Source organism: Aegilops tauschii, unplaced genomic scaffold, assembly GCF_002575655.3.
Source record: "Aegilops tauschii subsp. strangulata cultivar AL8/78 unplaced genomic scaffold, Aet v6.0 Super-Scaffold_285, whole genome shotgun sequence".
In the NCBI taxonomy this organism is placed as follows: domain Eukaryota; kingdom Viridiplantae; phylum Streptophyta; class Magnoliopsida; order Poales; family Poaceae; genus Aegilops; species Aegilops tauschii.
The window spans coordinates 363,611-380,377 of record NW_027332466.1 but is presented as its reverse complement, the minus strand read 5'-3'; the positions used below and the strand labels follow the sequence as shown (position 1 = coordinate 380,377).

Below are 16,767 nucleotides of genomic sequence, written 5' to 3'. Positions count from 1 at the left end.
CACAGCAAAGTTGCATTGGACTGGAGTGTATGTGCACCATTATAGACAAGACTAAAATGGAAAGTGCCGGACATCGCTCATTTTAATCTCTTTAAACCTACCCATGTCTATGTGAACAAAACCCACAAATAAATAGGATGACTTCCTAGTCTTCTGAAGCAATTTTGTGTCAAAAGTTGTCTAACAGCAGGATGAACATTATGACATTTCTATCAACAGCATCATTGTGGATGTGATGTTCTGCTAATAACATAACCTATTTAAAACACAGGACAAAGAAATAGCACCAAAAGAACTGACAATGTAATCATTCAAAGTGTATCACCATCTCCCGTTGTCTAGAAACATTGGTATACAGAGACAAAACAAGTACACACAACAGAAGCTAAATTGAAACTTTGAATAACTAGTCCGAGAGAAATGAGCCGCAGTACCCTCAGAATGAACCACCATTGCTCCAAACTTAAAAGCATGCATACATAAGAGAAAGGAGGTCATAACTCAAGCAGACATACCATGCTCGCTGCTCCATAGCACGAATAAGACATCACTTGTGCAACGATTGTAACTCTTCATATAGTGGAACATACGGAAAATATGGTGGCTCGCTTTCTTCAAGATTGCAGATCACTTTAACTTGCCCACGATCCATATCATAGCACATGAATGTGATATCCTCCCAGGCCAGAGTGAAGAAGATCAAGTTACATTCTGGATGAATTGCAATCCAATCAAAGTCCTCATAAAGGCTGACTGCGTGTCGCCCTGCAAACAGATGTGAAGTTTCGACGCTATGCTTCAGTATCCATTCTTTGCTGTCATAGTCTTTAAGAACATAAACTAGCAGTCAATCAACATCATCATCATTGCCATCTCTGTCAAAACCAGCATAATGCAGGCAGCCCTGTGACTGCTGAATAAAACCAACATCCAGACCATCAGGAACACGAAAGTCAGTCCTTGCTCCCCCCTCCTTGTCCACTGCAGCTAGCTGGCGGGCAGAATCATCAACAATGGCGCAAAAATGCAGATAACCATTGAGATAGATAAATGACGGATCATAACCGACATCAATATTGCCGCTCCATCTCTTCTCCTTATGAACCCAACTCCCGGTTTCAGATGAATAGACATGCACTCCGGTAATACAGAAGCCATGTTGGTCATCCACCTCCACGGCCGGCAACAAAAACACATGGAAATGGGGGGACACGGCTGGATCAAAACACAAGTTTATACTAGACACATCACCGGAATAGCTGGAATAGCCGGAATGCGGCAACTCAGCCCATTCCTCTGTGGCGGGATTGCACACAACGTATAACTCGTCGCCATGGTCGCCAGCAACGTATGAGGAGAAGAGAAGGAGGCCGTTGCAACAGTCCTCGACCATGACCCGCCGGCGGCCGGGCAGGAAGGCGGGATATGTGAGATGGCGGCTTCCCGAGATATTGGTGAAAGGAAGACCTGAATCTACAAATTGACCCCCGTCGTAGAAGCCGGCCAGGGTCTGGGGCAGCTTCCGGCGGTAGGTGCGGTCGTTGATGAGGCCGAGCCAGTGCTTGGAGACGCACTTGAAGCGGCAGAGCGACCTGGCGGGCACGCGCGAGAGGATCTCGACGAGGAGGTCGTCGGTGAGTCTCTCGGCCGCCGTGTCGCTGCCGCCGGGAGGAGAAGAGGACGACCTGCAGACACAGATGAAGAAGAGATCTCAGGGGATCGGGTGAAGAAGGTCGCGACGATTCATGGCGATGCCTGCTCTGCGTACCTGATCCGGGCTGATACGCATCCGTTCTCCATCAGCTTGGGTGAGATCGATCAGCTTGGGTGGGTGGGCATGGCCGGCGGCGGAAGAAAGCTCCGGCGGCGCCGTCGAGTGCGGGGAGGGGAAATGGGGGGAGTGAGGAAACCCTACGGGGCCGGAGGGGGATTGAAACCGACGGGACTGGAAATGGGCCGTCAATACGTTAGTGGGCTATAAACCGTCCGTGTCACAACTCCACGAATGTGTACCACCCCTAAAATTCTCCTATAAAATAAAAGTGATCTCAAAAAATTAAAAATTAAATAATACTACCCCTCAAAATCTCCTTTAAAAAATACCCCTAAAAAGGCTTGGATTTTATACGCTTATGAGGCATTAGTGTCGTGGCCCACCCAGCGCAACAGGGAGCCCTGATATAGCGGCGGGTAGAGGAGACTCACGAGGTGGAATTCGTCTCCCGACATAAACATTGGGAGGGATTGCTTGTGTTGAATGATCCTTCGCAAATGGTTCTTCCGGGGAGATCGGCGGATTAGTAGATACTCTACTGTTGGCATTCTCACCCCCCCCCCCCCCCTCACTCCTCTCGTCATCGACAAGGTCAGCTCAAGTAAGGGATATAGTAGGAATGCAAAGAATAAGAAGGCTGATAGTGAGGCACTCTTCTGCGGAATTTATAAAATGACATCTTGAAGCTAGAAGAAAAGATCAAGGTGATAGTACTCTTGTGATAGTGCTGGAACGAACTCCACCTTGTCAGTCATATATTATGCATGATAGCTGCTAACTTTTTTCATTGTCATGTTTTACATTCTGTACCTTGTTATATATTTGCATATTTGTGAATCCAAATTGCACAAGGAAAACTTTTTTATGCTGAATTTATTGTAGTGATGCCTAACGATACTTATGACGAAAATAGATCAGGTGCTTTATCATGTGTGAGCCGAGTACTAGTTTCACTTCCTTCCACTTCTATGCTTAATACTCTTTCTAAATCCAACAAGGTTTGTATATGGCGTTTATATGTATGTACGATCTTTGGTTACGACTTATGAGGGTCCCGCTGATTAATTTCTAGAATGATCAAACTATATGTTCATTTTGGTTCTATGCTCAGAAGTGCTTCATCAATTGCTTACATCTAACTATAATGAATTTATACACTAGGATACGTTCCAGCACCTGCTATTGATTCATGGCGATGTACGTACCTGATCCGGTCTGATATGCGTCTGTTCTCCATCAGCTTGGGTGAGATCGATCAGCTTGGGTGGGCATGGTCGGCGGTGGAAGAAAGCTCCGGCGGCGCCGTCGAGTGCAAGGAGGGAAAATGGGGGGAATGATAAACCTACGGGGAGGGGAAGAGGGGATTGAAACTGGCGCGACTGGAAATGGGCTGTCAATACGTTAGTGGGCTATAAACCGTCCGTGTCACAACTCCACGAATGTTAGTGCCACCCCTCCCTTAAAATTCTCCTAGTAAATAAAATAAAATAAAAGTGATCTCAAGAAAATAAAAAATAATAATACTACCCCTCAAAATCTCCTTCAAAAATAATACCCCTAAAAAGGCTTTGATTTTAGACGCTTATGAGGCATTAGTGTTGTGGCCCACCCCGCGCGACAGGGAGCCCTGATATAGTCGGCGGGTAGAGGAGACTGGCGAGGTGGAGTTCGCAAATGGTTATGACGTTCTCTTGCGGGGAGATCGGCGGATTAGTGATACTCAACTATTAACATTGCTCCCCTCCCCCCCCCCCCTCCTCACTCCTCTCATCGTCGAAAGAATAAGAAGGCTGATAGTGAAACGCTGTGCTGCAGAATTTATAAAATGACATCTTGAAGCTAGAAAAAAAAAGAAGAAAAGATCAAGGTGATAGTACTCTTGTGGCGGTGGTGGAACGAACTGACTACATAGAAGAAGTTAAAAATATGAAGTAATGATATATATTACACTAGGAACGTACGAACGGATATGCTATGAATGGAATGAACGAACGGAGTTGTGGATTGTGATGCCTGGGAATTATTGTAATATGAGACTTAAGTTTTGTCAGATTTTGGGAGTAATTTAGTTTTTTGAACATACAAAGTGCCTGTGATGGCCTAACTATACCTGAATTATGCCAAATTTTTTGTCCAATATGCTACTGATCATTTTGGGGAAGTTTCAAACATTTTTGACAAACAGATTTAAATTACCAAGTTGCATTTTCAGGCCCTTTTGGTTAAATATTGACCAAAAAATGAAACTGTCCAAAACAAAAAAAACTGTAAATCTAAACTAAATTTATTATTATTGTAGGTAGGTTTCAGACATTTCTATTGGATGTCATTAAAAATATCCTTGAATTTCATTTTCTGTCCCATTTTGATCAAAATTTGAGAAAAAAAATGAAATTACCCTTGTTTTTTTGTAAAATCAACACTAATATACTTGGCATTATGGAAAAATTTCAGACACTTTTGCCTAACAGGTTTAAATATACCATAAATTACATTTGTAGCCCCCTTTTTTGTCAAATTTTTACCATAAAATGGAAGTGTCCAGACATTTTTTAAACAATTCTCTAAACTCAAAACTAACAAGATTATTATTCTAGGAACATTTCATACATTTTTTCAACAGAACTAAAAAAGAACATAGATGGGAAAACTCTTGATTCTCCAAGTGCCGAAAGGCCTTTCCGTATTGCGTTTGTTGGGCATATGGATAGCTCTTCCGTTGTCAGTGCATGCAATCAAGGTTTCCAAGCATACATGAAAAACTTCTTGATTCTCTAACTACAAAAAGGCGTGTTGTGTTCTTGATATTTGGTTTTCTCAAGTACCCCTTTCCAAATCGAACAGTGATTATAGTCGGAGCCCCATTATCATCGTTCTCCCAAACTTTTTTGCTTTCGACTCCCTCCGTCCGCGTCTGCTGTATGGTCCACGGTGCTTGGGGCAACTCCCTCCGTCCGCGTCCGCTCTCTGGTCTACGGTGCTTGGGGCAACACGAAGATCTTGCTCCTGCCAGCGACTACTCCAACCTCCACCTCTGTGTCAGCAGCAACTTTCACCATGACATCCTTCAGTGCGACTTGGAGCTACTCGCAGTCATTTCCAGTTCATATAAAATTTATTCCTAGCGTTGATCTAGAGCCTTAGTTCTTTGTTTGCGTCAACACTAGTTATTTTTTGATAGTTCTATTGTGACTTTTTCATGAAAATTTCAGCCGTATGGCCATCTTGTAGAAGTAGCTACGTATATGTATGCATATGCTGACTGTCTGGATTTTTTTTTTGAACAATAGATCTCCATATGGATCACAAAGTCCACATAAACAATCCATCTCCATACAAATCACATTTTGTGAACACAAAAGCGCTCGAAGCCACCACCACTTTTTTATTGGATGTGAAATATCGAAATTCAGAAATAAGGCTGCAAACTGCACACAAGAAGCAAGACTAGCATGGAAAGTGGACGGCATTTCTTATTTTGCTAAGACTGTTTTTAGGCTTTCTAGCAGAACAAAATGTACAAACAAAGATGGCATTGCAAGTCTTCTGGAGTACTTCAAATTCCTAACAAAATCATGAACATTATGATCGAACCACAGCTTGCAGATGTTTTGCTAAAGCATTAGCAGAAACGAAAAATGATTTCACACATTATACCATTAGCACTCACATATTATACTGTTAGCCGACAAGTGATTCGTTTAGTAAATCACTGTCAGTAAAATACTTATCTTCCCACAGCAGCAAATAGAAGATATAAAGTCCTGCATGATAACCATTGATCATGTCTTTTTACTAAATGATCATAGTACATTCGCTCAAGCACCATGCGATGTTCACCGAATACATGGAGGTAGCAGTTGTCCAAAACCATTGGTATGCAACAAACCAGTACAGATAACAGAAACTTCAGTTTAATTTTAGATGCCTAATCACATAGAAATAAACCAAGTTCATTCCATGAAGAACCACCATCGCTCCAAACTTAAAAGCATGCATACATCAGTCGTAGAACCCGATCCAAACAGACATACCAAGCCCGCTGTTCCATAGCATGAAGAACTTCTCATAAAGGCACCAACAGTCTCATATCCATGTCAAATGTGCAACGACTGCAACTCTGCATACAACGGCACATATGGCATATATGGCGGCTTGCCATCTACAAGACCAGAGATCAGCTTGACTTGCCCGCTATCCATATTATAGCAAGTGAATGTGATAAACCAACCAAAATTGAAGAATATCATGTTGCATTCCGGATGAATCCCAATCCACTCAAAATCCCCATCGAGGCCGAATTGGGAATCTGTTTCTCCAAATATGTGTGAAGTGTCAACGCTATGCTTCAGTATCCATTCTCTGCTTTGATAGTTCTCGAGAACATAAACTACTAGTCGAATGGTAACACCATCTTCAGCTCGCTGAAAATTGGCATAATGCAGGCGACCCTGTGACCGCTGAATAAAACCATCAAGCAGACCTCGAGGGACATCAAAGTTCATCCATGTTTCCCCCTCCGTGTCCACCACAGCTAGACAAGGGGATACAGATATCCCACCGCAATCGGCTACAAAATGCAGATAGCCGTTAAGAAAGACAGATGCAGACTGACGATTAATGATCCTAATTTCCGCATTCCATTTCTTCTCCTTATAAACCCATTTTCTGGTTTCAGAGGAATACACTGCCACTCCGACAATGTCAGGGTCCCAAAGCTCGTGCGCATTTATCAACTCAAACACGTAGAAATGCGACGAAACGGCCGGATCAAAGCCCAAACGTGTGGTGGCGACCTCGCTGGCGGCCTTGCCGGAGTCCGGCAACACGGTCCACTTCCGCGTGGCAGGATTACACACGACATAATGGAACTCATCACCCTGGGCGGAGGCGTCGTACCAGCGGCAGAGGAGGAGGCCGTTGCAGCAGTCGAGCAGATGGACGCGGCGGTGGTTGGGCAGGAAGGCGCAGGACGTGTCGATCGGAGGGGTGCATCTCCCCGGGAAATCGGCGAAGCGGACAGGGGATTTCAGAAGCCACTCGCTGTAGCTGTCGCTGGTGGTGGTGCTGCCGTAGAAGAAGCCGGCCAGGGGTTGGGGAAGCTTTTTGCGGTGTTCGGGGTGGTGGATGAGGGCCAGCCAGTGGTTGGAGACGCACTTGAAGCGGCAGAGCGACTTGACCGGGAGACGCGCGAGGATCTCGACGAGGAGGTCGTCGGTGAGTCTCTCGACTGCCATCCCGCCGTCGCTGTGGGGAGACGCGTACGGGAAACGAGACAAAGTGCGGCCTTTCTTCCGCGGGCTAGAGGTATCCACGGGGTCGGACATGGCGGCGGGAGGGAACGGCGTCGACGCCGTCGAGCAGAGCAGAGGGAGTGGGGAGTGAAACCTAGGTCAGGATACCAGTGGACGGGACTGGGATTGGGCCATCGAAAGATTGTAAATGGGCTCAACTGTGGGGCAACTAGACTGGTTTGGAAGAATAGGATCCAAAGACAAAATGAGGACATTTACATTTGACTTCTCTAAAAGAAATGAAATTCTGCACTATGATTTTGGGGATAATTACATCCTTGCCCCTAAAAAGCATTTTAGGTCTGCCCAAATGTCCTTTGACCATTTGACCACTACTGTGAAAATTCTATAATAAATTCATATGAACTTGGAAAAATGTAAATAAAATATCAAAATGTTCAGAATAAGAACACCTACATGTGCATGTCATTTGCGTCCATGAAAAATAGTATTATCCATATATTTTTAGGTTTAATTTCATATTAATAAGCTCATGTATTGTAATCAGTATTTTTCTCATTAATGCAAATGACAAGCACATATGGGTGATATTTTTCGAAACATTGTGAAATCTTATTTGTATTTTCTGAGTTCATACAATTTGTTATGATTTTTTTTCAAAGTCATGATCAAACGGTCAAAGGTCATTTGAGTGAGCAAAAATGTCTTTTGGGGGAAAAATTGAGCATAATGGGAAACTAGGGGCAAAATCCATGTGTAGGAACTATCTAGAGCCAAAACCCACGAGTAGGAACCAACTAAGAGCATCTCCAGCCGTTCGGCCCCCCCATGGGCTTGAAATAGCGCCGCCTGTGGGCGCGCCGGCGATAATTTCGGCGTGGGGATGGTTTGGTTTCCAGCCATCGCCCCAAGGCCCCCCCCGCCCACACGCCGTTTTTTGAAACTGGAAATCGGCCAAACATGCCACAAATTCGTCTAGACTAGGCGATTTCATTGATATTTGTACAAAAACTTAAAAACATAAACTAAAATCTACAACTACGCCTAGCACTACTACACCGCTGTCGCCGTCCGCCACCGCCCGCCTTCTACATGCCCAGGAGCCTGTAGAACCGGGTGTAGTTGCCGCCGCCGTCGTCGTCATCGTCGCCACCGTCCCCGCTGTCCCGCGTGCCACTGCCGTCCCTACTACACCCCTGACTAGCGTCGTCAATGCGTGGGGGGTTGGACGGCCTGGGCGCGTCCTCGTCGTCGCTGTCGAGGACGACGACGACGCCTTCCTCGCATCCGCGGCGACGAGCGGCGATCTCCTCGAAGGCGCGGCGCTGGTGCTCCAGCTGCTCTTGGAAGTAGTCCGCCCTCGCCCATTTGAGGGCGGTCTCGTCGTTGGCGGCCATGTCTGCGTGCTCCTTCTTCACGGAGAGCAACCCTGGCTCGGTCTTCGGCCTGACGAGCCGGGAAGAAGAAGGAGAGGGGCGGCCGCCCTCGTGGATGACGAGGGCGCCGCCACGGGTACGATGCCCAAGTGGCGTCTCATGTGGCTCCGGCTTGACGGCGTGGAGCGCCGACGAACCGGCAGAGAGGAAGCAAGAGCCCGACGATGAGGAGGTCGCCGTCTCCATCCGCCGCGGCGTCCAGGAGCTGCCGCGGTGGCGCAAGAGGCTGGGGGGCGCCGGGTACTCCAGGCGCGGCGTCTTGCCGGCCTCGATGTGCTCGAGGACGGCTTCGAGGGTGCGGCCGGGGACGCCCCACCATGGGCGCCACCCCTCGGAGTTGTGGCGGCCGCGGGGCTCGACGCCGTTCGAGGAGGCGAGCTGCTCGGCGTGGCGGCGTTCGAAGTACGCCGTTGTAACACCCCGAGAATCATGCTACAGTAACTCTCTGAGATTAAGCTAATCATGTTGCTAAACAGGGCTTGATCACAATTGCATCACATTTCTTTTCAAACTCCTAGTTCAAACTTCAATTAAAATCAAAGTGGAAAATAAAAGTTTTCAAAAATTTAAACAAAAATGTTCGGTGGGTGCCAAATAATACACTGGTAATTATGGTGGAGAAAACACATTTTTATAAAATACCTAAATACTTTTAAATGAAATAAAACAGGAAAGAAAATAAATAAATAAAAAGAAAATACAATAGAAAACAGAACAGGCAAAGAAAAAAAGAAAAAAAGGAGAAGGCCCTCCCCCCACTGGACCCTTGGCCCGACTGGGCCGACCCCCGGCCCAGCCCACCTCTCCCACTCGCCCCCTTCCCTGTTCCCCCGACCGGGGTCGGAACAGGGGCAGTCCCCGCCGCACCCCCTCGCCGGCGACGGGGAGGATAAGGACGCCAGCTCCCCCCGCCTTCTCGGGCCTCTCTCCCACTCGCCCCCCGCTCACCTCTCGGCCCCTGCGCCTCTCTCTTCCCCCCCAGATCCGCGCCGCTCTCTCCTTCCCCACGCCCGACGCGGTCGCCGCCGTTCCCGTCGTTCACACGGCCACCGTGCCCACCTCGCCGCCCCACGTTGTCTCCAAGGACCGCCGTCGTCCGCTGCTTCGGCTGGTGCAGCCCGTTGGAGATCGGAGCCCCTACAACGAGCACACCGAGCTCGTCTTCAACTTCGGACGCCGGCGACCCCCTTCTTCCCCGGCGCCGACCTGCTGCTCCTAAGCCTCTCACCGGCCTCCGTGTGCCGCGCGGTGAGCCTCTCCCCCCTCCTCCCCTGTCTTTTCTCTCTCGCGCGCCCCCTAGCTGCTTCCCCACGCGCGCCCGAACGCCGCGCCGCGGAGCTCGCCGCCGGCGAGGCTCCGGCGACCTGTTGGTCACGGGCTCAAGCCCGTTGCACTCCCCACCTCGCGTAGATGCCCCCCAGCCCCTCCGCTTACTCGATAGCCCGCCGTAGCCTCGTTTCCGTCGGACACCCGTGCGCGCCGCCGCCTCCGCCGCTCGCCGGCGCCGATTCCGGCCAAGTCCAGCGAAGCCCCGGCCACCCCTGGATGCGGCGCTGCGAGCCCTTTCGAATGGGCCTAGCCCCGCTCCTCCCCGAGCCCCGTAGCGTGATTCCGGCCAACTCCGGCGAGGGGCCGCCGCTGTTTTGGTCGCCGGAGTTGCTCCGGCGCCGGCCGCCGACGTGGCCGGCCTGGGGCCACCCCAGGGCCACTGCCAGTGGGCCCCGTGGGTCCCAGTTGACTGGGTTGACCCAGTCAACTGCTGACTGGGCAGGCCCAGCCACTGACATGCGGGCCCCGCCGCAAAATTAAAAAACAAAAGAGAAAAAGAGAAATGTTTTATAAATAAAAATAATTAGATTAACTAATCACTCACTGACATATGGGGCCCACCCCTCTAATTAGACTGTTAGTTTAGTTTAAATTAATATTAGACTAACAGAGGCTGACATGTGGGTCCCACTGGACCCACCTGTCTGGTTTGACTGGTCAACCGACCTGTTGACCTACTGACGTCAGCATTGCCTCATGCTGACGTCATAATTCATTTTTGCTTAATTTAAATAATTCTAGAAATTCAAATAAACTTTGAAAATTCATATCTTTTAAACCGTAACTCGGATGAAAATGTTTTCTATATGAAAGTTGCTCAGAACGACGAGACGAATCCGAATACGCAGTCCGTTCGTCCACCACAACCCCCTAACCTATCGAACTAGCAACTTTCCCCCTCCGGTCCGTCTGTCCGAAAACGCGAAACATCGGGAATACCTCCCGGATGTTCCCCCCCTTCGCCGGTACCACCTACTGTCGCGTTAGGGCACACCTAGCACCGCTCATTGTCATGTCACGCATCGTCATGCTTATGTTTGCATTGTATTTACTGTTTCTTCCCCCCTCTTCTCTCCGGTAGACTACGAGACCGACACTGCTGCTGTCCAGTTCGACTACGGAGTTGACGACCCCTCCTACTTGCCAGAGCAACCAGGCAAGCCCCCCCCTTGATCACCAGATATCGCCTACTCTTCTCTATTCTGCTTGCATTAGAGTAGTGTAGCATGTTACTGCTTTCCGATATCCTATCCTGATGCATAGCCTATCCTTGCTACTACTGTTGTTACCTTTACCTGCAATCCTACATGCTTAGTATAGGATGCTAGATTTCCATCAGTGGCCCTACATTCTTGTCCGTCTGCTGTGCTATACTATCGGGCCGTGATCACCTGGGCGGTGATCACGGGTATATACTTATATACTTTATACATGACACATGTGATGACTAAAGTCGGGTCGGCTCGTAGGAGTACCCGCAAGTGGATCTTTGAGGCGGAGCGACAGGGCAGGTTGAGACCACCCAGGTGAGAGGTGGGCCTGGCCCTGGTCGGCGTTCGCGGTTACTTAACACGCTTAACGAGATCTTGGTATTTGATCTGAGTCTGGCCATTTGGTCTATACGCACTAGCCATCTACGCGGGAGTAGTTATGGGTATCCCGGCGTCGTGGTATCAGCCGAAGCCTTCTTGACGTCAGCGACTGAGTGGCGCGCGCCGGATTGGACTGGAACGCCACTAGGCTAGGTCTACTTCCGGCCGCGTACGCAACGTGCAGGTGTGCATAGGGCGATGGGCCCAGACCCCTGCGCGCATAGGGTTAGACCGGCGTGCTGACCTCTCTGTTGTGCTTAGGTGGGGCTGCGACGCGTTGATCTTACGAGGCCGGGCATGACCCAGGAAAGTGTGTCCGGCCAAATGGGATCGAGCGTGTTGGGTTATGTGGTGCACCCCTGCAGGAAAGTTTATCTATTCGAATAGCCGTGTCCCTCGGTAAAAGGACGACCCAGAGTTGTACCTTGACCTTATGACAACTAGAACTGGATACTGAATAAAATACACCCTTCCAAGTGCCAGATACAACCCGGTGATCGCTCTCTAACAGGGCGACGAGGAGGGGATCGCCGTGTAGGATTATGCTATGCGATGCTACTTGGAGGACTTCAATCTACTCTCTTCTACATGCTGCAAGATGGAGGCTGCCAGAAGCGTAGTCTTCGACAGGACTAGCTATCCCCCTTTTATTCTGGCATTCTGCAGTTCAGTCCACTGATATGCCCCCTTACACATATACCCATGCATATGTAGTATAGCTCCTTGCTTGCGAGTACTTTGGATGAGTACTCACGGTTGCTTCTCTCCCTCTTTTCCCCCTTTCCTTTCTATCTGGTTGTCGCAACCAGATGTTGGAGTCCAGGAGTCAGACGCCACCGTCGACGACGACACTTACGACACTGGAGGTGCCTACTACTACGTGCAGCCCGCTGACGACGATCAGGAGTAGTTAGGAGGATCCCAGGCAGGAGGCCTGCGCCTCGTTCGATCTGTACCCCAGTTTGGGCTAGCCTTCTTAAGGCAAACTTGTTTAACTTATGTCTGTACTCAGATATTGTTGCTTCCGCTGACTCGTCTGTGATCGAGTACTTGTATTCGAGCCCTCGAGGCCCCTGGCTTGTATTATGATGCTTGTATGACTTATTTATGTTGTAGAGTTGTGTTGTGATATCTTCCCGTGAGTCCCTGACCTTGATCGTACACATTTGCGTGCATGATTAGTGTACGGTCAAATCGGGGTTGTCACAGCCGTCCACAGCGTGTTGCTGTCAGGGGCGTACCTCGGCTGGTTACGCAACTCCGCCATCATCAAGGACCGGATGCACGCGATCTCGACGTGCAGGGCAGCGCTGGTGGCACCGGGACTTCGCCGGTGGTCAGCTTCCACGTGCCCGGCACTCGCATGTCCGACGGTGAGTCGGCCTCGTAGATGAGTCGTGCTTCATCCTCGTGCAGGTGAAGGCGGCCGAAGCCATTGGCCGCCGCACCGTCGCCTGGGTAACGCTCGACCATGCTCGTCGATGGGGAGAAAGGGAGAGGAGAGGCGAGCTCGGTCGAGGGGGTGTCGACGGCGAGATGAGGAGCTGTGGCGAATGGAGTGTGTGCTCCCCTGCGAGGGAGGGACAACATTTTATAGCCGGGCTTGGGCGGTGGGAGGGCGGCGACCGTGTGTACGCGTGGTGGGCTCGGGTGGGACGTGCGTCGCCGCACCTTCACTGCGCCGCCCGTGAGGCATCAATGGAGGCTGACAGGCGCGGCAGCCTTGGCATTGATTCCTCGCAGGAACCGAGGCGATGAGGACGACGATGCGCCGGAGTCGCTGACTCGGCGAGATCGCCGTTCTTTTGCGCCAAAAACGATCCCCTCGGCGCCCCAGCACGCGGGGTTCGGCCTGGGTCCGCCTACGCCAGTTTCGGGCCTAACCGGCGAAAATTGGGCTCCTGAGAGCGCGATTGATCCGTTTTTCCAGCGCCGGCTTCCACGTGCCCGGCACTCGCATGTCCGACGGTGAGTCGGCCTCGTAGATGAGTCGTGCTTCATCCTCGTGCAGGTGACGGCGGCCGAAGCCATTGGCCGCCGCACCGTCGCCTGGGTAACGCTCGGCCATGCTCGTCGATGGGGAGAAAGGGAGAGGAGAGGCGAGCTCGGTCGAGGGGGCGTCGGCGGCGAGATGAGGAGCTGTGGCGAATGGAGTGTGTGCTCCCCTGCGAGGGAGGGACAACATTTTATAGCCGGGCTTGGGCGGTGGGAGGGCGGCGACCATGTGTACGCGTGGTGGGCTCGGGTGGGACGTGCGTCGCCGCGCCTTCACTGCGCCGCCCGTGAGGCATCAGTGGAGGCTGACAGGCGCGGCAGCCTTGGCATTGATTCCTCGCAGGAACCGAGGCGATGAGGACGACGATGCGCCGGAGTCGCTGACTCGGCGAGATCGCCGTTCTTTCGCGCCAAAAACGATTCCCTCGGCGCCCCAGCGCGCGGGGTTCGGCCTGGGTCCGCCTACACCAGTTTCGGGACTAACCGGCGAAAATTGGGCTTCTGAAAGCGCGATTGATCCGTTTTTCCAACGCCGGCGCTAAAAAAGAGCCTTAGGGGGGCTGTTGGGGGTGCCTCTGGAGATTCTCTCAGGGCTAGAATGAAGTTGTCCCATGATTTTGAATATGAAAGCTAATTAGTATCGTACTAGCATAGATCGGATGGATCAGTAACTTGCATCCATGTAAGAGTAACATTGCTATGAGAGGAAAGAAGGCATTTTCATTTCAACTCGTTTCTATACAAAAAGTGTAACGGAGATTTATATTAATGGAAGATTGTGCAAGTTGTTTTTTTTCTTCAAATGATCTGCGCAACCAGTAGCCTTTTATTACATCGTGCCGTATCATGCAGATTGTGGAACTTTAGGCTACTCGTAGTGGGGAGTATCATATATTAGTATTATGCATATGATACCAACATATGATACAACCTTCATAGTGTATTGTTGTGATGATCTCACGGCAGATGCCATAAGTGTTGGGGAACGCAGTATTTCAAAAAAAATCATACGAACATGCAAGATCTATCTAGGAGATGCATAGCAACGAGACGGGAGAGTGTGCCACGTACCCTCGTAGACCGAAAGCGGAGGCGTTTAGTAACGCGGTTGATGTAGTCGAACGTCTTCACGATCCAATCGATCCAAGTACCGAACATACGACACCTCTGTGTTCAGCACACGTTCAGCTCGATGACGTCCCTCGAGCTCTTGATCCAGTTGAGGACGAGGGAGAATTTCATCAGCACGACGGCGTGGCGACGGTGATGATGAAGTTACCGGCGCAGGGCTTCGCCTAAGCACTACGACGATATGACCGAGGTGTGTAACTGTGGAGGAGGGCACTGCACACGGCTAAGACAAATCTTGGAGTGCCTTTCGGGTGCCCCCTGCCCATGTATATAAAGGAGGGAGGGAGAGAGGCCGGCCCTCCTAGGGGCACGCCAAGTGTATGGAGTCTTACTAGGACTCCCAATTCCTAGTAGGATTCCCTTTCCTTTTCGGAGTGGGAAAGAAGGAAAGGAGGGAGAGGGAGAAGGAAAGGGGGGCGCCCCCACCCCTTGTCCAATTCGGTTTGGGCAAGGTGGAGGCGCGTGCCACCTCGTGGCCCTTCTTCCCTCTCTCCACTAAAGCCCAATAAGGCCCATTAGCTTCCCCAGCGAATTCCCGTAATTCTCCGGTACTCCGAAAAATACCCGAATCACTCGGAACCATTCCGATGTCCGAATATAGCCTTCCAATATATGAATCTTTACCTCTCGACCATTTCGAGACTCCTCGTCATGTCCGTGATCTCATCCGGGACTCCGAACAAACTTCGGTCATCAAATCACATAACTCATAATACAAATTGTCATCGAACGTTAAGCGTGCGGACCCTAGGGGTTCGAGAACTATGTAGACATGACCGAGACATATCTCCGGTCAATAACCAATAGCGGAACCTGTATGCTCATATTGGCTCCTACGTATTCTACGAAGATCTTTATCGGTCAAACCGCATAACAACATACGTCATTCCCTTTGTCATCGGTATGTTACTTGATCGAGATTCGATCGTCGGTATCATCATACCTAGTTCAATCTCGTTACTGGCAAGTCTCTTTACTCGTTCTGTAATGCATCATCCCGCAACTAACTCATTAATTACATTGCTTGAAAGGCTTATAGTGATGTGCATTACCGAGAGGGTCCAGAGATACCTCTCCGATACACGGAGTGACAAATCCTAATCTCGATCTATGCCAACTCAACAAACACCATCGGAGACACCTGTAGAGCATCTTTATAATCACCCAGTTACATTGTGACGTTTGATAGCACACAAAGTGTTCCTCCGGTATTCGAGAGTTGCATAATCTCATAGCCAGAGGAATATGTATAAGTCATGAAGAAAGCAATAGCAATAAAACTAAATGATCATTTATGCTAAGCTAACGGACGGGTCTTGTCCATCACATCATTCTCTAATGATGTGATCCCGTCTAGGGCATATTATTTCCTCTAGGGCATATTTCCTTCAATAAGATGACTAAAAGTGGGGGGCTATGTGAGGACGCCGGTGGGCTCCGGAAGCAAGGTTGGCACGCGCGAGTGCGGGACACAAGACGTACCCAGGTTCGGGGCCCTCCTTGGGAAGTAACACCCCTAGTCCTACCGAAATGGGATGATATGCACAAGGGTTATAGTGGTGCTCCTGGAGCTGTTTGGTGGAGGAGGAATAAGGAGCTAGGTCTCCATCTAGCCTCGTGTGTGTGTGAGTATGTGTGTGGGCAGAATGCCGAAGGGAGAAGATCCTCTGCATGGAGGGCTCCGAGGGGGGGGGGGGTCTTATAGGCCGAACCCCCAGGGTTACAATGGTAAAGATACATGGGCGCGGGCCCTGGTGCCATCGTCCTGGAGCCGCGGTGGGGTCTGTCGGGTCGCCAGGTCCGTCTTGTCTTACGTCACCGAGTGGTTGGCACTTTTCGGCTACGGTGCCGCGTCGCCCGGTCGCCATCCGCCCCGGTCAGCAGTACAAGGGACGTTGTAGCGACGCTTGCCTCGGTCAGCGTGGGTGGGTGGCACACTGTTGCCAGGCCTGCCCCGTCGTGGGGCCTTGTCTTGTCGTATGGATGGAGGGGACGACCGCTAACCCGCGGCCAGCCTGCCGGGGCGGGATGCCGCGCCCATCCGGCCCGCGCGGGGTTGCCGGCCTATAGGTCAGCCGGGTTGATGGGTGCCTTGTGCCCCGATGTTTTTAAAAAGGATCCGGCTTTCGTTGCCTACCTTAATCCCCGAAGCTATGAAGGTCCGCCGGCTCTGGGTAGGAGGGTCTTTGCAGCTTACCCCCCTGGAGAGAGTGATTGGCGATGAAGTATGCGGGGCCGGCTGGGCGGCGCCGCCC

General features: G+C 50.5%; 2 protein-coding genes across 27 annotated transcripts in view; both read right to left on the bottom strand.

Annotated features, from left to right (window-relative positions):
• LOC109749941 (F-box protein At5g07610) overlaps positions 1 to 1,947 on the bottom strand; it is a 138,780-nt gene extending 136,833 nt beyond the window's left edge. For 24 of the 26 annotated variants that reach the window (XR_012190467.1, XR_012190466.1, XR_006666543.2 and 21 more), the window contains exons 1-2: positions 1,769 to 1,930; positions 516 to 1,685 (exon numbers count right to left, since the gene is read on the bottom strand). Coding sequence is in view for 1 of the 26 variants with exons in the window: in XM_040394888.2 (XP_040250822.1) it covers positions 848 to 1,685; positions 1,769 to 1,800 (870 nt within the window). In the remaining 25 variants the exon portion in view is untranslated. Of the gene's footprint in view, positions 1 to 281; positions 1,686 to 1,768 lie in introns of those variants that run through there. The other 2 variants (XR_002229787.3, XM_040394888.2) reach the window with 2 other exon arrangements.
• Positions 1,948 to 5,539: 3,592 nt separating this feature from the next.
• Positions 5,540 to 7,250, bottom strand: LOC109749939 (F-box protein At5g07610). The gene has a single exon (XM_020308875.4). The coding sequence runs from the start codon at positions 7,099 to 7,101 to the stop codon at positions 5,872 to 5,874; it is 1,230 nt and encodes a 409-aa protein (XP_020164464.1). The 5' UTR covers positions 7,102 to 7,250; the 3' UTR covers positions 5,540 to 5,871.
• Between the last annotated feature and the right edge of the window lie 9,517 nt (positions 7,251 to 16,767).

What these genes read in the sequence shown, in the direction of transcription:
- LOC109749939 (XM_020308875.4), bottom strand. Translation starts at nt 7,101, where the DNA reads ATGTCCGACCCCGTGGATACCTCTAGCCCGCGGAAGAAAGGCCGCACT.